General features: G+C 38.4%; 1 protein-coding gene across 1 annotated transcript; it reads left to right on the top strand.

Moving 5' to 3' along the window:
• Nucleotides 1–1,236: 1,236 nt before the first annotated feature.
• On the top strand, nt 1,237–12,664 carry LOC148981970 (cytochrome P450 2K1-like). Its single transcript, XM_089128187.1, has 9 exons — nt 1,237–1,455; nt 1,532–1,694; nt 4,268–4,417; nt 4,505–4,665; nt 4,748–4,927; nt 6,724–6,865; nt 8,128–8,312; nt 8,392–8,533; nt 8,643–12,664. Exons 1-9 carry the CDS (start codon nt 1,252–1,254, stop codon nt 8,828–8,830), a joined length of 1,515 nt encoding a protein of 504 aa, XP_088984313.1. The 5' UTR covers nt 1,237–1,251; the 3' UTR covers nt 8,831–12,664.
• The last annotated feature ends 11,208 nt before the right edge of the window (nt 12,665–23,872 follow it).

Below are 23,872 nucleotides of genomic sequence, written 5' to 3'. Positions count from 1 at the left end.
AAGCAGGACACTCAGCCCTGCAAACAGATACTCAATGATACTCGAAGTTTACTCAAAAATGCCTTATTAATTTCAATACATTTAAAGTAGGCTATGCCTCCTTTGTATGGATGGAAAATTGTTATAGACACATATTCAGATAGGCTTCTCAGAGGTTAGTCAACATGTTTTATTATGACAAGTTTCAAAAATAATGTTTTATAAACTCACAGTAACAGCAGCCAGAGACAAACTAATGTTATAAAGTCAAGGGTCAAGAAACCAACTAAAGCAAATGCTGGATCTCCATCATGGCGCCAAACAAACTTTATTATTAACTAAATCTCTGTTAATTCTCAACAAGAGCGTGTACATGTATGAAGGACATAATGTTACACTGGTTTGTAAACTGTTTTCACACTCAGTTCTAGTTCTTGAGTTTCTCTTTTTCAGTTCATGTTTCTCTCTCCTTCAGTGATTCTGCTTTTCAGGTGTTCATCGGTTTCTCAATTCACTCACTTTTCATTCAAATGGACTAATGTAGTGAATAGTGAATGAGGGTATAGGGTGTGATTTGAAACACAGCCTCTGAGTGCCAACTTTGAGCGCTGTTAATAGCTATATTCCTGTGTTAATAGGCTACTTTTTCGAAAATGCAAATATAAACCAGAATGCGTTGTTTTCTATGGTATATTATTGTTAAAATGAGAAATGGTATGATGATACTGTCACTTTTTTACAGTAAGGGTTAACAGTGCAGTTAATCACTTAAATGTTGTATCAGTGTTTTCAGACCCAAACAAAAATGATCACATTCATCTAATCTTTCCTAACAACTGAAGAATAAGCCAGCGTCTATCAACTATCAATGGACCATTTAACATGGAAGAGGCAATCCCCAAGAAGAGAAGGAGGATTAGGGAGAGGGTATACCGTCGTTTTTCATTAAAGAAGCGATTAGTAGTCGGGAAGGCTTTAATAAATAATCGGGAAGGTTTTTAATAATAATCGGTGGAGAGAACTCAAATTGGACGCTGAGGTTGCACTGTTTCTTCTGGACAGGTGAGTTACCTCTAGTGCTGATTTTTTTGTATATGAACTGTGTGTGAAAATACGATTCTTTAAAAAAAAACGTGAAGCTTGCTGATGTAACAATAATAAGCCTCTGTTATAATGTATTTTTTGTCAATTTGTGTTGAATCACTCTAGGTCCCTCCCTTACATAGCAGCTATAAATCTGCGAGTGCAACAGTTCAGAAGCTTAGAGAGAACATGGCTGTAATCGAGTCACTTCAGCAGTTTCTCAGCACAGGAACATTACTGGGCGCTTTGCTGTTGCTTCTGGTTCTGTATTTGCTTTCCTCTGGATCCAGATCTCAGAAAGAGGGGAAAGAGCCACCGGGACCAAAACCTCTGCCGCTGCTGGGGAACCTGCTGACCCTTGACCTCGAGAGACCCTTTGACACCTTTTGTGAGGTGGGAACTTGATATGTTTAAAATGAATAATGCTCTCTAACATTTTAAGATTTGTCTGTAAATGTCTTTCCTCCAGCTGTCCAAAACCTACGGAAACATATTCCAAGTGTTTTTGGGTCCCAGAAAAACGGTGGTTTTAGTTGGGTACAAAACCGTCAAAGAAGCTCTCGTGAACCATGCAGAAGAGTTCGGTGACCGATATATTGAACCTGTTTTCAGCCTGTTTAACGGAGGACATGGTAGGATTATTTGTGGTTTTCTTAATGTTCAGAACTAACTGTAAATGCCATGTTGAAAAGTTAATTTCAGTTCCTCTTGGCCTCTCCAGGCCAATGTAATTGGGTTTGAAAGTTTTGGTGGTTAAAACATTTGGTGGTGAACAACTTACTTTAACCGTGAAAAAACTAAAAATCTGGAAAATCCAACATTTCTAACTACAGCCGGCATATTTTTTTAAGCAAGTCTAGCCAATTAGATTTTACAGTGTAGTTATGAATTTATGTTGCATAAAAATGTAAAAAATAATAATAAATAAATAAATGAATTATGGCACCAAATATTGCTGGGAATCCACAGTGGTGAAATGAGATAATGTGTATAATCAAGCTGACTCTGAATAAGTCCCAAAGGTCTAAGGTAAACAAATGTTTAATTTCCAAAGTATTCATTTTCTCCATGTGTTGTTGCTGAGACTCCCCAAATAGAAATGTTTTGTTCTAAAATCATTCTAGGAACATTATAAAGTTCTAATAATGTTTTCAGCGGGTAGTTTTATTTTGGTTCCCAGAATGTTCTCCTAAAGCCTAGTTCACACTACATGATTTTAAAACGTCGGGCTGAACTGTGCGGTTCACACTACATGACTTGCTCTCAGTGAAATCAGGAGTGTTCAAGTTGTTTAGCTGTGCACACCACACAACACAACGTGATTGATCCACAACAGGAGGTAACTCACTACACGAGTTGACAATGCACTACATAGAGATACAACCACGATCGGATGATAAGAGCAAATCATTTTTGACTCTAATGAGAGCTGTTTCAGTACTATGGTACGGTCTAAATCATGAAAATAATAAAATAAATAACGAGTTGACATCAACTCTGTCACCCAACGATTCTATCTTGTCTACAAACCACGTTTTGTCACGAAAAACCAGCAATAAAACGAACCAGAAATGACGCGAAACAGCACGTGCACAACACTTGAATATGGACGTCAGACAAAAACACTGTTGCTACACACTGTTTGCGCAACGATCTGCTCTGAGAAAAAAATGCAAAAATATATATATATAAAAACTAAGATTTACCTGGTGTCCTCAATCCATGCGTTGCTATGATTGGCTGTACTCATGACATCACTGAGATTGAGTCGCGCGACGGCTCTGGATATCTAGCAGGCTAGATATTTTTCTGGGCTCGGCGACGCGTCTGCGAGGCGCCTGCGAGCGTTTTCGCTGCGTTGTTGGCTATTTCATACTAACAGATTGGCAAGCGTTCATCGTCCGCTAATCCCCCGCGATAACACCCTGACCTGTCGGCGAGCTCAACGATTTGCAAATCGTTTCGCTTCGCGTCGTGCCTAACAACGCCCTTCAGCCGTTACTTATTCACGATACAGCACAGCCTCTCATACCTTATTGCTTACATAACTGCCAGATGAACAAAGAGAAAAGGTGATCTGAATTTGTTGGTTATGTTTTGACAAACAGACATGAAGAATGAGTGTATGAATCCCAACAATGCTGACAAATTAAATATTTAATTAGGAAAAGGACAGTTCAGATAATAATTTATTCATACTGCAATGTATGAATGAGTTTTGATTGGTGGCAACCAGAATGTACTGCAACATGGTTTATTATTGTCACCATTGTTGAGATTTACAGGCTTTTTAATTTAACAATTGAACAATTTAAGGGTCAAGAGCTCAACTAAATGAAACACTGATCACCATAATTTTGACTTAAAATTTGATTTTCTTCATCAGTGATTCTGCTTGTTAACAACATCAGGTGTCTTCAATCATGGTCAATCATCACACAATTACTAACATAATTATCTAATTAATTTTAACACTCTTCAGTGTTCATTTAACACTCATATTTGAACACTTTAACTCTTTGAGTGTGAAGTAAAATAAACTCCCAGGAGAGTTAATTTAACACTTGAGTTTTTTTCTGAGTAGGATAACATTCTGTTTTTTATTGCAAGTTAACAAAACATTATAATTTATACAAAAATATGAGATCAGTGAATTATGTATACATACAAAAGAGAGAAAGACGTACATGGAGGACATACGAGGTAGGCAGAACAAAAATAAGCAAAAGAAGAGAAAAAAAGGAAAAGAAAAACAAAGACAAAAACATGTATGCAAGTACATTGGTACGTTTTAAACAATGGGATATTTTAGAGATTTAGATAGAAGCAATATTGAGATATTCATGGTAGTTGTGATAGAATTGTAGTAGAAGTAGAGGCAGTATTCAAATTAATAATAATAACAACTATAACATAGATAACAATAGTAGTGATAGTAGTGGTAACAGTGGCAGTAAAGAAGAGTGGTAGTAAAGATTTGATAATGATAATAGTAATTATAATAATACATATTACAATTAATAATACATAAAGATTGTAAGTAATTATTGTGAATATACACTATTTTCTAGGCCTGGGAGCTACTCTGCTTAAAACATTCTTTGAATATTTCTTTAAAACATTAACCAAATAGGGAATGTTAGTCAATGTTCTGAGAACGTTCCCTGCTAGCTGGGTCACGGTCGGATGGTTCTGTGTTGATCAGGAATCATTTTTTCCAATGGAGAGAACTGGAGAGAGATGCGACGCTTCGCTCTCAGCAACCTGCGGGACTTCGGGATGGGCAAGAGAGGAAGTGAAGAGAAAATCATAGAGGAAATTCACTATCTGAAAGAAGAGTTTGATAAGTTTGAAGGTACAAGCTGAAACACATTTATGGACATCTGCAATCACGCTCTTAGTTTAAAGGATCCGTTGAGAGACGTTTGTTTTCTCTTCACAGGGAAACCCTTCGACACAACACAGCCTGTGGACTACGCTGTGTCAAACATCATCTCATCTATTGTGTACGGCAGCAGATTTGAATACACAGACCCTCAATTCCAAGAAATGGTCAAAAGGTCACATGAAAGTATTAGTATTACTGGATCGCCTTCTATGATGGTATGGAAGTATGCTTTACTATACGTTTTTGGTTACTTGTTTTTTTTTTTTAATTCATAATACATGCGTTTTTTTCTTGCAGCTTTATAATACATTTCCGTGGTTGGGTCCGTTCCTCAACAGCAAAAGGATTATTGTAAGAAATGTGTTGAAACATAGAGCAGAAATGACGAGGATGTTCACTGGACTGCTGGAGACTCTGAATCCACACGAGCGCAGAGGGTTTGTCGACTCCTTTCTCATCCGCAAACAGAGCGACGAGGTACTGAAATCACCTTGTTCCATAGAAATACAGGAGAAAATAAAAAGTAATCATCAGCTTTGACTAATAAACACAATTGTTTAATTAATTATTAGGCATAGATATACACAACATGAAATATGCACAAAAGACGCTAAAACCAAATATATTTGGCGACACAATACAATTGTAACCTGTGGCATGAAGCAAAGAGCAAATCCAAATGCAAGCAACTAATTCAATAATAATAATAATAGTACAAAAAGGCAATCCAGGTTAAACAGGAACTCGGAACAGGAACAAGGAGACAATCTATGTCACGTTGTGGGTTTTGTGTCTTGTTCCTTGTTCTTGTCTGTCGTGTGATTCCCTGTTTGCCATGTGTCTGATCATTGTTCGCATGTTTTTCTTGTTAGTAGGTACTCGCCATGGTTGTAGATGCATAAAAAATGTCTCTTTATTACTGGCTTTATTAAACATGATCGTGAACTTCCTGTGGCCTTTCCTTGTTCACATATACACACAAACGATTTATAACGATTATATGATTTTAAAAATATGTAGCTCATGCCTGGGAGAATAGGATTCGCTGAATTTTGTTTAAGTTTAGAGACGTGCTCCAAAAAAAAAAAAAGACTCTGGTGATGGAGAGCCAGAATGCACACCCTGTTTATTTTCTTTATTTTATCCACAAGTTTCCTACACCCCATGAGGCCTTGCGTCAAAAGTGGGCGCGACTTCCGGTTCGAAGTAAACAAAGCGCGACTTGACATGCTTGACACTCGTTCATTCAACAGTTGACAGTCATTCAAGTTATACCGATCCAAACTAGCTAACGATGTGGGAACACAACCTCAACGAAATTAAAAAGGGTGAAATAACAGTATCGCAGTAGTTGATTGGGAGTATTATAATAACATTATTAATAATCAATACTCATCAAGGCATGGTGACAGACAGTTGTGCGAGCTGACAAACAATTAAAATAAAAAAATACACACTTAGTCATTGTGCTTTGGAGTTTATTCAAAATTATAAATGAATGTGCTACTTGAATACATTAACTGGGACATCTGGTATTCTGTCAACACAGGCTTTGATCCTGAATTTAGGTGTAACATCAGTAGCGAACAGCCAATCACATGCTGATAGAGTTTATAGAATATTAAGAATTTAAACAAATGTACACAGGAAGATTCGTCGTCTTTTGGGAGGTAATGGAAACTACAGTCGTTGGCAGGTCAGAGACGGGCTCTGGCAGGATCACTCTGATTTCGTTTTCAGCTTATGTTCAAAACAATCACGTTTAAGCCACTGAATTAGTTTAGTCCGGTTATACGTACAACCGCGAACAGCACATGTTGTCCCTGAGCTCCGTTACGACATCTCTCATAAAGATTTGCGTCTTTAAATAGTAAAATAATTCTCCGAAAAACAGCTAGCCTCTTCGCTAACTAACACACAAAATACCATTGGAATGCTGCTTCCGCCACGTCACCGGAAGTTTCACCCACTTTATTTTTTACAGGAGCGCCCCTCGGAAACTTGTGGATAAAAGCACAATGTTTTGTTTAGACTGTAAGTGGACACAGAAAAAAAAAAGACTTTCAACTGTTTATTTTTCATATTTCTTAAGTCTGTATGACCAAAAATGACGGAATATTTTAAGTCTATTTTGCTGCTATGTGAAAAGCGGCGGTGCGTTTGCCGACCCCAGGGTGTTAAATTACTACTACAAATTGCATACATTTTGATGTTTAAGTTTTCTAATTCTTAGCATTTTAATTGAGCATTTTTAATGTATTTTTGCTTTTCAGCAATCCTGTAAGAAAGATTCACACTTTCACCTGGACAATCTTATTGTGACGGTGGGAAATCTGTTTGGTGCTGGTACTGACACGTCAGGAGCGACTCTGCGCTGGGGTTTGATGCTCATGGCCAAATACCCTCATATACAGGGTAAAAAAAAAATACCAATATTGCCAGGGGGGGTTTCCCAATGCTGAGTTTAATGTTGTCTACACACGGCAAACTCCCTAGTGTTAAATGAACACTCCTGGTGTACATATAGGTCCAACTACAGGATGTTAAAAATGAAAATTCGAAGAAGTGTTGAAGTTAATGAGATAAGTAAGTGATTAATTAAGTGATGATTGGCCATTAGTGATAATGTTAATTAGAAGAATCATTGAAGGAAAAAGAAACAAGAACTACTAACTTCGAGTCATTACATTATTGCACGGAAATGTTTTATGGAATTTTTCGTTTCAAGTCACCATTATGGTGGTCAGCGTTTGCTTTAGTTGAGCTCTTGACCCTTTTCTTTTTATTGTTAGATTTTCTCTGTCTGTTCGAACATTGTATTCCTAAAGCCCATTTGTTACTACATGAGAAAACCTACTCACAATATGTTTTGATGAAGACAATTATCATCATGTAATGACCCGTGTAGTTCACATTTAGAGTCTAAGGCTATGTTTACACGGAAACGATTCTGAAGAGAAAACGCAAAAGTGGCGTTGCGTCATCTTTTTTTTAGACGAGCATTTTGTGTGGGAAATCCGCGTGCAAATGGAGACGCAAAAGTGTGTGAAATTCAATGTAGTATGCACTTCAGGCGACTAGGAGTGCATACTACAACAACACCAAGTCCACTTTTACCGTCAAGCAGACTTTTGCGTTTTTTACCGTTTACACGGGAACGCGGCGGTGGAGCGTTTTTAAGATTTCCACTCTGGAGGGTGGTTTCACTTTTTTGCGTTTTTGAGCCTCAACGAAAGGCACATCCGATAAAATATTTTTACGTTTTCACCCGCGAGCGCTCTCGTGTAAACAGGGCCTCAATATTACTACACCCTGTAGTTGGACATATATGTACACTCAGGGCCCTATCTTGCACCTGACGCAAATTACTAGTTTGCACCCGCGCAAAGTGGGCTTTTCCCTCCACAGACGCACGTCGGTAACTAGGAAATGAACTTGAACCCCTGGGCGGGTCGGTGCAAAAAGGAGGCGTGTTTAGAGTACTTCAGACCCCTTTTAAACTTGTGTCAGGTGCAAGAGTCATTTATCCCGCTGGTAAAATAGCAACAGGGCCCAAGACCCGCCCACAAAGTTACGTGATACTTGCATTTCAGATCGTTAAAATAGGGCCCTGAGTGTTAATTTAACACTGGGGATTTTGCTTTGCGGAAACAAATGTGTGTTGCATTTGTGTGCAGATCGAGTTCATGAGGAGATTGACCGAGTAATCGGTGAACGTCAGCCAGCGGTGGAAGATAGAAAGAAATTACCGTATACAGACGCTGTGATTCATGAAACTCAGAGACTGGCCAACATATTGCCCATGAATCTCCCTCATAAGACCAGCTGTGATGTTCACTTCAATGGATACTTCATCAAGAAGGTCAGGCAGAAGAATACATATTTAGGCCTAGAAACGAGACCATGTGTATCTCGAACATTTTCTTTTCTCCATTTTCTAGGGTACCAATGTAATTCCTCTGCTGACGTCTGTTTTGAAGGATCCAAGCGAATGGGAGAAACCGAACAGCTTTTACCCAGAACACTTCCTAGATGAGAAGGGCCAGTTTGTCAAGAGAGATGCTTTCATGCCCTTTTCTGCAGGTATACGCTCAACTCTAAACACCCAGTGTTTTGAAGAAATAAACATTTGATTTGGCATTAAAAACAGTCTTTTACTTTCTCACTTACTTTCTCTCTCTCTCTCTCTCAGGCCGAAGGGTTTGTTTGGGAGAGAGTTTGGCCAGGATGGAGCTCTTCCTGTTCTTCACTTCCCTCCTTCAGAGCTACCGCTTCACAACTCCTCCTGGAGTGTCTGGAGATGATCTGGATCTCAAAGGAATAGCCGGAATCACATTGACTCCGTCCCCACACAAGCTGTGTGCGATCAGACGCTCCTGATACTGGACAATCAAAACAGAAGCATCACATTTTACCTCAGTTTAAAGGGGAACTTGGAACTCATTGTAGAGCATACCATTTTTAGCATCAATGAAATCCAAATGATAAAATCAATAAAAAAGAAACATTTGTATGCAGAGACAGGCATCAAGAATTAGCGGATGAATCTCGGCAATGGTGACAAACTGTACAAAAGCTCATTATTTATTCATGCAGAAATGCATGATGGGAGCCATAAATGAGTTTTGATTGGTGGCACCCAGAATGCACTGCAACGTGCTTTATATTTGTCACCATTGTTGAAATTCACAGTCTGATTCTTGATGTCTGTGTATGATGTTCTTATATCTACATAAACTTCTTTTGGTAACACTTTATTTTACGACCCGCAAACAAATGTGTAAGTACACTGAAATTATGGTGTACGTTTCTGTAATTACAGTGTACTTCCGTGTAAGTATAAGGGAACAATATGTTAAGTTTGGGGTAATAAAGGGGTAACAAGCAGATATAGAACCTGCAAATAACTTTGTAAGTACACTGAAATTACGGTGTACATTTCTGTAATTATAGTGTACTTCCGTGTAGGTATAAGGGAACAATATGTTAAGTTTGGGGTAATAAAGGGGTAACAAGTCATTATACAAGCAAATTATTTAATTAGTTAAATAATAACAGGTACCTATTCTGTTAATATATATAATAGAAAATTAAACACACACACACACACGCATATATATATATATATATATATATATATATATAGATAGGAAAGAGTGGGGCACAACCTAACGCATTTTGGTTTTGGCTCAATTAATAAAAAAATAATTAGGTTAGATTAATACTTTTTTTTTACACAAGCAACACACACATCTCTGCTACAAATGAAAACTTAAAGCTTTTTTCTAGGATCTACAGTACCATTTTCGTGCAGTTGCACTGAAAGTGACAGAAGTGCAAATGTTACAACTTACCCCATATGCGGGGTTAATTGTAACTGACAGAAGGGTTAGTTGTAACACTTGTGTGTAACACACATAATTCTGTACAATTTTATTTGTATAGTTTGATATTGTTTGTGCATCTGTATAGGTAGATATCTATACATCCATCCCTCATCCAATCATCCTTCTATTATGGATCAATATCATGGATAGAGACATAGAAAAGGGCTGCATAGTTTTGCAATAAATAATAATAAATAAAATTATAAATATTGTAATTGCAATTAAATTAGATTCGTGTGTGGCAGCTGCATATACAATTATTATTATTAATAATAATAACAGTAATAATAATACAAATGAGCTTAAAATAAAAATGTAAAGGCTTTATTGCATTAATAACAGGCCATATTTTTAATAAATAAACAAGTTATCATTCATAGTACACTCAATTTTAAACATTTTAAATTCCAACATTGTTTGTGAAAGTCTAACAAAGTTAAATGTACTCAAACCTGAAAAGTTGTGTGGCTCCGTTTTCATTTGATTATCATTGTACACTTGGAGGCTTAGCTGTAACACTGTGTTACAACTAACCCCGCTGTGTATTACATATTTTAAGCCTAGCTAACAGTCGCTTAGCCTGGCATGCCAGACCTACATCAAGATGTTAGGTCTGGAAACTCTTCATTGACAGGGCTCAATCCGAGGGGCGGGATAAACGGTTGTCTTTCAAATTCTCTCTGCACGCAATTGGATAGCGCTAAAGCCAATCAGAGCAACGAAGACGGTGACGTACTCAGCGGAGCAAGTTGTATATATATCAAACTTTTACCGTATCCATTCCAGCTGTCAACATTGAACATTGAAAATAAGAGAGATCCCAGAATCCATCCCCAAAATAAGGGATTTTTTTTGTTTTTTACACGACCCACAAACTTTAAAAATAAAACACTAATCATTAAAAGTCTGAAGAGTTTATAACTAGCCTACATATGTGTGAGAGAGAAAGAGACAGTATGTGTGTGTTTTTGTGTGTATGAGAGAGAAAGAGACAGTGTGTTATTAAAAAAAATATATCATAGAGAAAGCTTACGAGGGAAACGGAGGCGGAGTAGTGGTGATGATTTGGGAGAGGTCCGTGCACCTTACCGATCAGAGCGCACGCTGACACAGAGTAAAGCCTTTATACTCGACGACAGCACGAGAGCGGCAAAAATGACAAGTTGATCGTTTCGCCACAGCTTTTTTGTAACAGCGTGCGCGGCGCCGGCCGCATCCGAGGATAAACGACTTCAAACCGAATATGTCCGAGCTTGCTCTGACCGTCACAACTCTGTCATCATTAAGCCTGCCCGCCGACTCTATACACGATGTGATTGGCCCTACCAGAGTTGAGTTTTTCCAGCTCAAACGTCTATGGAGAGTTGCTAGACCACACTTTGCTGCAAAATAATTTTTGCTGCCGCTAGGGTGCGTCTAGTTCCCTTTCGTAGTCACTTCGAGTTATGTCAGAAGTGACGGAGAATTGGGGTTTCGCATTCTCCGTCACTTCTGACGTAAAGTCTCCGTTCCCTACTCAGGGAACGAGGGTTACATCCGTAACCGAGACGTTCCCTTTCGTAGTCACTTCGAGTTACGTCAGAAGTGACGGAGAATGCGAAACCCCCATTCTCCGTCACTTCTGACGTAACGTCTCCGTTCCCTACTCAGGGAACGAGGGTTACATCCGTAACCGAGACGATTTCTAGGCTAACAGTCGCTAGGAATTGCTGACAATTTTTCAAAACGGTGCTATGTTTGAGCCAACAAGACAGTGATTAAGGCAATATAAAGTTAGATTTCGAAATGTATACACCCAACTCAGAAACTGAAAAAAAAAAAAACCTATGATGAAAAAAATTACTTTAATGGTGTCAAAACACTCTTTGTCCAGTATCTTCACGAAATATTATCAAAACTTTCCGCAAATTCGTGGGAGACCGTCTTCTGGCAGTAAGAGAAAAATAGCGGAAAGACAGCCTGCTTGATCTTGACGAACTATGTAAACGGTCCGTGTTAGATTTAACCCCGCGTTAGGTTGTGCCCCGTGCTCCCCTATATATATATATATATTATGATAAAATTAAAATTTATTGTTTTTTCTTACTAGATTACTAGAAAAGTCAAAATAATTTGTTTCTGCTATGATTTTAATTTAGACCGTATACACGTGTACACGTTTGTACACGTGGTGAGCAACCATTAAATTTTCGTAGGAGCATCTTCTGGTGTGCGGACTTATTGTTTACTTTTGTTGCTACCTTACTGCCCAGGGGCTCGTTCTTCGTACGTTGCTTAAAACATCCGAGATCAAATGAGAGATCTAAGATGATATCATCGTGCTAATCATGATCCGGCTAATTGGGTTCTTCGAACACACCTGTTGTTTATGATTAGTATCGCTGGATTGAGTTATCTGAGATAACTGCGCGTTCTCGCGTTGGTTTAAAAGGGTACATGTATCGATAGCAGAACCAGTGATCAGCAGCGCTGCTATTGGCTGTTCAGCATGGCCAAAGAACACGCCCAGTTTTTCTCCCAAGCAGAGCAAGCGCTTTTAATGCAAGGTTATGCCGAATTTCAGTCTTTAATTAAAACGCCAGGGAACACCTCAAAGTGTGCAAAAGCCAGGAGAGAGTGCTGGCAAAACTAGAAGACAAATTAAATGCGTTTGTGGTGACCATGTTAGATGTTTTAATAACTTATTATTATTTTATTTTTATTTTCATAATTTCATAATTACTTTGTTCATTGTAATGTCGAGTCACCACACTATAATAATGAACATGGTCAAAGTGAAGTACAAAAATATTCTACTTAATGGTAATTTTAGGCCTTATAGGCCTACTAGTCTCTTTTAAAAAGGCACTGTTAAATAAATGATTGTCTGTTTATAAAAGCAAACAGGAAAAAGGCTGAGAAAAAACTAATAATGATGCTCCTGACCCTGGCAGAAGAGCTGACCCTTGGGTTGAATGTGAATTGCCCTGTTGTGAAGGGCATCCCTGGGTTCAGCTCTTCCAGACACACATCAGGGACCAGCAGCAGCAACACCTTCATCACTGGGAAATGAGATTTAAATTATCTTTGTACACTATGAAATAATTTGTTGCTGCATTAAATGAAGTAGACCTACAATCCAAATTGGCTGGTTTAGTCATTTCAGCTGTTAAATCTTGAGTAATGATAAATTGCTTTGTCTTTTGAAAGTAAAAACTGATAAACTTATGTTAATGTAAAAATATTTTGCCATGAGTTATCAATCACATTGCACTGGAGAGTGAAGAAAACTTCTCAGATGACTGTCCTTTGGAGGAAGAACTTTAATTTAATTGATGGCTTTAATTGATTTCTACTTGTGCCTATGCCTGTTATTTCTGACAGGAGTCCACATGTACGGAAAGGCCTACAGAAGAGTCTGCACACAGCAGTGATACAGGGGTGGGCAGTGTAGAGACAACTTTTGCTTTTTATTTGTTGCATGAGGCATGTGTGACACAAACGACACAGGGTTAAATTCGTCCCCTATATGAGTCTTCAACAGAAAATAGAGTATTTTGAAAAAACAAAAATCAGGGGGAGAAACAGAACTTGACTAAGAAAAAATTGCACTAGAAATATAATTGCTTCAAAATAAACTTCAGAGTAAAATCACACAGAGTACTATTGCTGACCTTGCATAATATCTTTTAAAAAGATGACTGAATAACTGGCTTTTCTTTACAAAGAACAATTGAAAATATAGCTGCGAGCAGCGATGGCGGGCCCAAGCCGGTGGCACCGCAACCCCGGTTCCTTTAGTTACCTAAAGGCACCCAGGTGGCGGTGCCGAAGGCTTTGGCCCTTTCATGATTAAATGTTAAAACGGCTTGCCATACTCTGTCATTTCGACTAGTCACAGTTATGTTACAGATATCTTAAATGATAATACAAACTATCCAAAATGTAATTACGAATAGACAGAAAGACGTTGATGATATCTACAATGTTAATTCCGGACAGGCAAACTTAGCTTTTAAATGTTAAAAGGGCTTGCCATACAGGGACGTAGGCTCAGAGAGAGGCTCACCATATTCAAACCAAAATATCTGACTTCCTCTTGGTCCGAGCTAATGACTATGTATTAGAAAGTTGTCCGGCTTGAGGAGTACAATGTATATAGCGATTTTTGTAACTGTAGATAAAACTAACAACCCCACTTTTGTCAAAAGGTGGCGCTATTTAGTCCCTGCACCATGCCCGTTTCTGAAACTTTGCACATGTCTACTGGCTAATAAATGTGATGTATCTGTTGAGTTTCAAGCAATTTCAATTTCAATTTCAATTTGACTGTTGAAAAGAAGTGCGCCGATTAGATTCTCAGGATCGGTATCGGCTCTGACACTGCCATCTTTGACGAGGCTGATTCAAATTCTATATTGTGCATATATACTATTCTATGTTAGGCACAAAGGCACAAAAACTTTCTAAAGTACCATAAAGTTTTTGTGTACTGTATTATTAGTGTTCTGAAGCTATTATGTGATATAGAAATTAATATTTAAGTCATTAAATTCAAGAACACAAACTTTTCCCTCTCTGCGCCTGTCAGTCATTCTCCATTCAGCATTCAAACAGCACGTCACATTCGGTTACAGTCAATGATGAAACGATCTTCAAGATGATTGAATGTTAATCCTATTATACTGGATCTTTAAGATAAAGGTCTATATTTTCGAATGAAGAAACTTTTTCTTGCTGGACTTTATTGCTGTAACTTAATCGTGTTACTTTCTACCGGGTGTCGGACGCTGTCGGTTAGATCACAACACTAGAGTCAGAGCACTATAATTGTTCTTCACGCACACAGTAACTGAAATTTAAAACCTTTAAAAGAAAAGGCTCAATAAACTATTGCATAGATAGATAATGTATAATACACTGTTCATAAATATGTATTTCCTTTGTGCTTTGAACTTTTCAATATGGACTCACTGCGCTGTAACTTCATGTGGCTTCAAGCACATCATTCTCCGCTCGGGATGCACATAAGTGCTTTGTGCTGCACCGTATTGGAGCCGTAATATCATAATGCAGTGACGTAATGACAGATTATTAATTGCCTTTCAATTATATGTTGCTGCGTCATTAAACATCTGTCCTATGCATTTCAAACATTTATAGCAGCCATGGCTATATGTTTTTATGATTTTTGTTATCTTGTTTTTCATGAATGTATTTTTCAATGTGTATTATCTATTATTAATATGGTTTATAATAGCATTTTTGTCATAGATTATGACAAAGTAATCATATGATCCACCAGCGAGGAACCAGCAGAACAGAGTGAACATTCTTTCTGTTTAGTTCAATCCTACTTAATAGGAATTTATTTAAAATGCTCGCTCTACTCCACACCATTAATGTCTTGTGCGGACATCTGTATTTTGACTTTCGGTTTTAAGTAAGCGATTTAAAAGCTCCCAAGTCCCAGCGGAGTCACACGTTGATTAACCGGTGGGAATATACACAATAGGCCTAACATTACCTGATACTGAACACAAGAGGGCAGTATAGCACTACGTATGACTCAGATTATTATTTTTTTATGAATTTTACAACAATTCTGGCTGTTTTTGAACGTAAACATAATTCTTAAATGAAAAAAAGGAAAAATTGGGGAAGTTATAATATTTGTATAATTTAATTTAGAAACAAATGATGTATAATTACATTTTTAGAAGATATGAGGCTTTTAGTGTTTACTTTTTTGACATTACTTTAATCTTTTGCCATAGTTGCACATGTCTACTGGCTAATAAATGTGATGTATCTGTTGAGTTTCAAGCAATTTCAAGCATGCTAAGAGTCCCAAAAGCATCAAAAAAGAATGTTAAAGTTTGATTCGTTGCCACGGCAACAGTATCAAAGATATCAAAAATTCTTTCACAGGTCTACATCTGCCGTGTATTTACATTATACAGATGAAGTTTGAAGCAAATCGGTTAAAAATAAGAGAGTGGTTTCAAAGCATTTTGAAAGTGACACACTTCCTGCTGCCAGTTGGTGGCGCTATAACTTTGACTCACAATAGTCACATCCATGTGATCGGTCTCTTACAGCGAAAACACTGCTGAAGTTTCATCAAGATCAGTTAATGTATGCTGAAGTTATAACACACATCCTGTTTCATGTTTCTCGCCATAATTTCGTTTCCTCGCCACGGCCAAACCGTTCGAGATATAAAAAATCCCTTGGCACCTTTTCATCCTTAATGTCTTGACTTCACGCTGATCGAGTTTTGTCGAATTTGGTTCAGTGCTCTAGGAGCAATACTTGAAATTCCATTGCATGTGTTTTAAACACAACCCTAAATAGCCGTCTTCCTGTTGGGCTGGGGTAAAAAGTAAGAGTGTGAAGTAGGCTATATATGAAACGATGAGATCTATATGTGTACCAAGTTTCATATTATTACATGCAAGTGTGTTTGATTTATGGACCAAATTTTCAGACCAAGTTTATTGACCAAGTTAATCTGATTAATAAACTAATTATATAAAACTATTGTCAATGCACTACAATTAAACTAGTTATATGCCTTTACTTATAAAAAATAAAAATAAAAACTTATTTAAAAAATACCAGGCTTGAGAAATGTATTTTCTTTATGCAGGTCATACACACAGCAGTGAAATGGTTAAGCCCCCTCCCCCTGCACACTCACACACACACACAGACAGCCAAAGACAAAGAGACATGTAGGCTCAGAGTGACCATATTCAAACAAAAATATCTGAGTTTCTGTGGGTCCTAGCTAATAAGTGTAAATTAGAAAGTTGTCCGGCTCGAGGAGTACAATATACATACCAATTTTTGTAACTCTAGTTAAAACTAACAACCGCACTTTTGTCAAAAGGTGGCGCTACTGAGCCCTTACCACGCCCGTTTCTGAAACTTTGCACATGTCTACTGGCTAATAAATGTGATGTGTCTGTCGAGTTTCATGCATTTTGAAGCATGCTAAGGGTCTCAAAAGCATCCTAAAAGCATCCTAAAAGAAGAGTAAAGTTTGATGCGTCGCCACGGCAACAGTTTCAAAGATATCAAGAATCCATTCACAGGTCTACATCTGCCGTATGTTTACATTATACAGATGAAGTTTGAAGCAAATCGGGTAAAAATAAAAGGGTGATATCAAAGCATTTTGAAAGTGACACACTTCCTGCTGCCAGTTGGTGGCGCTATAACTTTGACTCACAATAGTCACATCCATGTGATCGTCCTCTTACAGCGAACACACTGCTGAAGTTTCATCAAGATCAGTTAATGTATGCTGAAGTTATAACACACTTCCTGTTTCACGTTTCTCGCCATAATTTCGTTTCCTCGCCACGGCCAAACCGTTCGAGATATCAAAAATCCCCTCGTAAACTTTCATCCTCAATGCCTTGACTTCATGCTGACCGAGTTTCGTGCCGTGTGTTTGAATTCTCTAGGAGGAGTATTGCACATTCCATTGCGAGCGTTTTACAAACAAACCTCAATAGCCGACTTCCTGTTGGGCTGGGGTAAAAAGTAATAGTTTGAGGTATATATGAACGATGAGATCAACATGTGTACCGAGTTTCATATTATTACATGCAAGCGTGTTTGAGTTATGGACCAAGTGTTCGGACCCCGTTCCAGGGGGCGCTGTCTAGCCCCCCTGCCACACCCAGGTACCATCTTCAGCCCGGCTCTGATGGCTGTGGGATCTGACCTGTGTGCAAAGTTTCAAGAGTTTTCAAACCCGTTAAGGGCCCCAAAAGCCGCTAAGAGTCTCAAAATCATCAAAAAAAAAGAATTTTAAAGTTTGATGCGTTGCCACGGCAACAGTATCAAAGATATCAAGAATCCATTCACAGGTCTTCATCTGCTATGTATTTACATTATACAGATTAAGTTTGAAGCAAATCAGGTAAAAATAAGAGGGTGATTTCAAAGCATTTTGAAAGTGACACACTTCCTGCTGCCAGTTGGTGGCGCTATAACTTTGACTCACAATATTCACATCCATGTGATCGTCCTCTTACAGCAAACAAACTGCTGAAGTTTCATCAAGATCAGTTAATGTATGCTGAAGTTCTGACACACTTCCTGTTTCACGATTATCGCCATAAGTTCGTTTCCTCGCCACGGCCAAACCGTTCGAGATATCAAAAATCCCCTCGCAAACTTTCATCCTCAATGCCTTGACTTCATGCTGACCGAGTTTCGTGCCGTGTGTTTGAATTCTCTAGGAGGAGTACTTCAAATTCCATTGCGAGTGTTTTATGAACAACCCTAAATAACCGACTTCCTGTTGGGCTGGGGTAAAAAGTAATAGTTTGAGGTATATATGAACGATGAGATCAACATGTGTACCGAGTTTCATATTATTACATGCAAGCGTGTTTGAGTTATGGACCAAGTTTTCGGACCCCGTTCCAGGGGGCGCTGTCTAGCCCCCCTGCCACGCCCGGGTACCATCTTCAGCCCAGCCCTGATGGCCGCGGATTCTGACCCGTGTGCAAAGTTTCAAGAGTTTTTGAGCATGTTAAGGGCCCCAAAAGTGCCCAAAGGCATCGGGGTTGCGGTGCCACCGGCTTGGGCCCGCAATCGCTGCTCACAGCTATATTTATATTTAATATAAAGCCGGTGGCACCGCCACCTTGGTGCCTTTAGGGTTATTCTGTATGACGTGCAAAAACGTAACCCCCACTTTTACTGTCGAAAAGAAGTGTATTGTAGAGCTTGCATCAATGCGGACTCGATGCGCTGTGCGCTGTAACTCCATGTGGCTTTAAGCGCATCATTCTCCACTCGGGATGCGCATAAGCGTTTTGTGCCACACTGTACTGAGCCTTTCATATCATAATGCAATGACAGATTATTAATTGCCTTTCTTGTTCTGTTCTATCTATTATATGTAGATAATAGATAGGACAGAGCACTAAAAACCTCAAACAAAGCACTAAAAACTTAAGCTGTTTGCTGTGTAGTCTGAGAATGAGCTGTTTGATTTGCACCCTCTTCCTATTCACTGTCCTCCATAAAAACCAGCTATTCAGGTCCATGTTGTTCTAGAAAGTTTGTATGTTGCTGCCTCATTTAACATCTCTGCTATACATTTAAAATAATTATCTAAAATAATTTATCTTTTTGATTTTTGTTATCTTGTTTTTCATGAATGTATTTTACAACAATACAAAGAGCAATGTGTATTTACCACTAATATAGTTTGTAATGGCTTTTTTTGTCATAGATTATAATCATATATTTTTTTGGATTTGTTATTTATCTTTATAATGAAGTTGTCTGTATTAAATAGATTGTGTTTAACACACAGTGATTTATCAGTTCAACACATAGTTATAGAAATTCTACTTTATCTAAAAAAACCTGCACTTTATACACACACACACACACACACACACACACACACACACACACACACACACACACACACACACACACACACACACACACACACACACACACACACACACACACACACACACACACACACATAAATACATGTAAATAAAAATACAAAAAGAAACATCAAATGTGTTTTTAGTCAGAGTATTATTTTATACAGAAACAAATATTTGTAATTCAGAAAAGAATGAAGTTAGTGTTTTAAAATCTTAAGGAAAACAAATATATTGAAATATAGCACAAGAATTTTAAATTCATTCAGCTTCAATTACAAATACAATCTTACTTTTATTTAAAGCAAACTATACATTTAAAAGATGGGGGTTATATGCCTATTTTGTCATTTAAAAAAAATACAAAATTGTTATGCAAAAAGACAAGGACTTAGAGACAAGGACTTATAGGAAAAATCGCAGCCAGCCATACTGTGTGGTTCAAACATACATAAACACAGACAACAGCCCTCCCCTCCCCCCCCACACACACACACACATGCACACACACACACACACACACACAAACACAGACAACAGCCCTCCCCTCCCCACACAGACACACACACCCACAGAGAGAGAGAGAGAGAGAGAGAGAGAGAGAGAGAGAGAGAGAGAGAGTGAATCGCAGGGGAAATAAATCCATTCAAACTACAATATCTGACTTTCTGTTGCTCAGAGCGAATGACTTTAAATTGGAAAGTTGATCGGCTTGACGAGAACAATATACGTGGAAAGTTTTGTAACTGTAGCTAAAATGAGCAAAGTTATAACACACTTTATGTGTCCTTTTTTAGTCATAAAATTCATTTCCTCGTCACGGCCAGACCGTTCGAGATATCAAAAATCCGTCCGGAATTGAGCATCCTCAATGTCTTGACTTCATGCACACCGAGTTTGGTTGTGATTGGTAAACACATGCGTTGTAATTTGATGTATTTCTCCTAGGAGAATTATTCAAACAACCCATAATTCCCAACTTCCTTCTTAAAACTTAGAGCACGAAAGTTGTTTGGCCTGATGTGATCTTTAATTGTACCGAGTTTCATATTAATTCATGCAAGTGTGTTTGATTTATGGACAAATGTTCGAATCCCAGTCCAGGGGGCGCTGTCGAGCCGCCCTGCCACGCCCGGTTACCAGCTTCTGCCTGGCCCTGATGGCCATGGGTTCTGACCCGTGTGCAAAGTTTCAAGAGTTTTAGAGGATGTTAAGGCCCCCGAAAATGCCAGAGAAGTCGCACACAGCAAATAAAGGGTTAAAATTAACCTGACAGGCGCCCCTCCTCTCACTCACACAGAGAGACACTGAGAGACTGGCAAAATTCTGAGACTTTCTCTACATTCAAACAAACATATCTGACTTTCTGTGGGTCCTAGCTAATGAGTGTCAATTAGAAAGTTGTCCGGCTCGAGGAGTACAATATACATACTGATTTTTGTAACTGTAGATAAAACTAACAACCCCACTTTTGTCAAAAGGTGGCGCTACTGAGCCCTCACCATGCCCGTTTCTGAAACTTTGCACATGTCTACTGGCTAATAAATGTGATGTGTCTGTCGAGTTTCATGCAATTTGAAGCATGCTAAGAGTCTCAAAAGCATCCTAAAAGAATGGTAAAGTTTGATGCGTTGCCACGGCAACAGTTTCAAAGATATCAAGAATCCATTTACAGGTCTTCATCTGCCATGTATTTGCATTATACAGATGACGTTTGAAGCAAATCGAGTTAAAATTAGAGGGTGATTTCAAAGCATTTTGAAAATGACACACTTCCTGCTGCCAGTTGGTGGCGCTATAACTTTGACTCACAATAGTCACATCCATGTGATCGTCCTCTTACAGCGAACACACTGCTGAAGTTTCATCAAGATCAGTTAATGTATGCTGAAGTTATGATACACTTCCTGTTTCACGTTTCTTGCCATAATTTTGTTTCCTCGCCACGGCCAAACCGTTCGAAATATCAAAAATCCCCTCGCAAACTTTCATCCTCAATGTCTTGACTTCACGCTGACCGAGTTTCGTCGAATTTGGATCAAAGCTCTAGGAGGAGTATTAAAAATTCCATTGCGAGTGTTTTACGAACAACCCTAAATAGCCGACTTCCTGTTGGGCTGGGGTAAAAAGTAAAAGCGCGAGGTATAGATGAAACGATGAGATCAACATGTGTACCGAGTTTCATATTATTACATGCAAGCGTGTTTGATTTATGGACCAAGTGTTCGGACCCCGTTCCAGGGGGCGCTGTCGAGCCCCCCTGCCACGCCCGGGTACCAGCTTCAGCCCGGCCCTGATGGCCGCGGGTTCTGACCCGTGTGCAAAGTTTCAAGAGTTTTCGAGCATGTTAAGGGCCCCAAAAGTGCCCAAATAGTCGTTAGAAAAATAAAATAAAAAAATAAATAAAAAAATAATCGGAAGGAAAACAATAGGGCCTTCGCCCTTTCAGGGCTTGGGCCCTAATAAAACTCTAAGCAAATAGAGTTTTGCAAATTTGTCTTGTCTTTTATTTTAGGCTTAATGAAACTTTTTTTTTTTTTTCTGATGTTGGCAGTGTTGTGTAATATGGCACATGCAATGTCACAGGCCCTGTCAGGTGCAACCCTCAGGCTTTTTAGACCCTGAAATCTTCCCTTTAGTTGGCCAAAGCTCATGTCATTGTGGCAAAAAAAAAAAAACTAAGAGCACTACTTTGTGAATGGCACGACAGAAAGCTTATCAAGTTCTCCGCATCTCCAGTAGTGTAAAGGAAACCACTCGCAAATAATTTTAGGGCAATGCAAACATTTTGTACTGTTGTTGAAGCCCGACATCGAATCAAACATTAATGTGCATTTCCAACAAAATAATAATGTATTTAAACAACACCCTCACGACGATCGTTTCACGAGAAAACAAAAATAAATCTTAGAAATTAGGCTACACACTATCGCGCTGCGCTGAAGGACTTCCCGTATCAGCCGCGATCTAATCCTGTTTACATGAAATAAGCCTGCTCGCGAGCAGGTTCAAGCTGACGGACCTGTTGCTAAAACAGCAAGTCCAGGATGAGCGTCGAAGAACCAAACGATCCAAGATCATGCCAAATCGCCAACAATCAAATCCAGCTAACTGAGTTAGCGACGTACGAAGAACGAGCCCCAGAACCCAGTTTTATTGTTTTGGATGTGCGTGCTACACCTTTTGAACTCTTTAATTTAGACCATACCATGTGGTAATTAGTACTTACCTTATCCCATTGAATTGCAATGACACTTAAATGTAAGGGCAAATATACTGTGTAATTAAAACGTTTTTTTTATGTTGTTTGTTGTTGTTGTTTTGTTTTCTTGATAATAGTACCTTCCTCTGTAATTACGGTGCAAATAGTGTTGTTTCGTATTGCTACATAGTAAGTAGCGTTTGTTACCCCCTTGTTCTGTGTAGGGTTGGGTATCGTTTGAATTTGAACGATTCTGATTCCGATTCCGATTCCTTGTTTCGATTCCGATTCCTAACGATTCTCGATTTCAATTCTTTTAAGAGGCAGGGTCAAAAAAGTTTAGCTAACCTTGTTAACCAACGGTCTTTCTGAAGGAAATACTCCTTCTTTCACAAATACTTGTCACAAATTTTGCATTTTGTCGAGATTTCGTTAATTTTTAGAAAAGTGAAGCCACACTTTGGACCGCCGACGTAAGCTACTCATGTTCGACTCGCGCGGTTATGCCAACACTTCCGGTAGACGCTTCTTCGTTGGTGTTGTCCAGCGGTTTCTTCTTCCACTCGGCGGACTGTGAATATCGAAACTAGGAATTGAAATTTTAACTTTTGAACGATTCCGGGAAAAATGAAAAGTTAGTCCCGGTTCCAATCGATACTCGATTCTCGATACCCTACCCTAGTTATGTGTAGTTACAGGGTAAGTGTAACTCCTGCGGGCTGTAAATTAAAGTGGTGCTTGTTACTCCTTTATTACCCCAAACTAAACATATTGTTCCATTATACTTACACGGAAGTACACTGTAATTACAGAAACGTACACCGTAATTTCGGTGTACTTACACAGTTGTTTGCGGGTCGTAAAATAAAGTGTTACCCTTCTTTTTTTAAAAGTTTTTTTTTTTTAATTGAATATTTGGATTTCATTGAAAAGGTAAAAATGACACATTTCTACAATGACAGGGCTGCTTTAATCCATAAGGTAAACTTTACTCAGAAATGGGCTTTTAGCCTATATGAGTTCAGAGATTCAGGTCAAATGGATGTGATATAATGATTATGTTAAAACACCAACATCTATAGATCACATTTTCTAGTTGATTATCTGGCTGTTATAGCTCAGATACAGCAGCCAAAAACAAACACTGATCACCATAATGGTGACTTTAAATTCTGGTTTGTGCTTTCAGTGATTGTTTGTTATCATCAGGTCTTCAATAATGCTCATTCATGACTCAATTAATCACTTAATTACCTCATTAACTTTAACACTGCAACCTAACCCAGTTATGTGCAGCCTGTTGACATAAAAAATTAATTTAAGCCAACATATTACACAAATTATGTTTGCTTAACGTAATCCAGTTATGTGCAACCTGTTGACATACAAAAGTTAATTTATGGAACCTGTTGACATAAAGTTA

Source organism: Pimephales promelas, chromosome 3 (genome assembly GCF_988280905.1).
Source record: "Pimephales promelas chromosome 3, fPimPro1.hap1.1, whole genome shotgun sequence".
Lineage (NCBI taxonomy): Eukaryota > Metazoa > Chordata > Actinopteri > Cypriniformes > Leuciscidae > Pimephales > Pimephales promelas.
This window is presented reverse-complemented; position numbering and strand designations above follow the sequence as displayed.

Excerpts from the sequence above, each read along its gene's own strand:
- LOC148981970 (XM_089128187.1), top strand. The coding sequence starts at position 1,252 with ATGGCTGTAATCGAGTCACTTCAGCAGTTTCTCAGCACAGGAACATTA. Across the intron at positions 1,456-1,531 it reads CCTTTGACACCTTTTGTGAG|CTGTCCAAAACCTACGGAAA; the intron begins GTGGGAACTTGA and ends TCTTTCCTCCAG. Across the intron at positions 6,866-8,127 it reads CAAATACCCTCATATACAGG|ATCGAGTTCATGAGGAGATT; the intron begins GTAAAAAAAAAA and ends ATTTGTGTGCAG.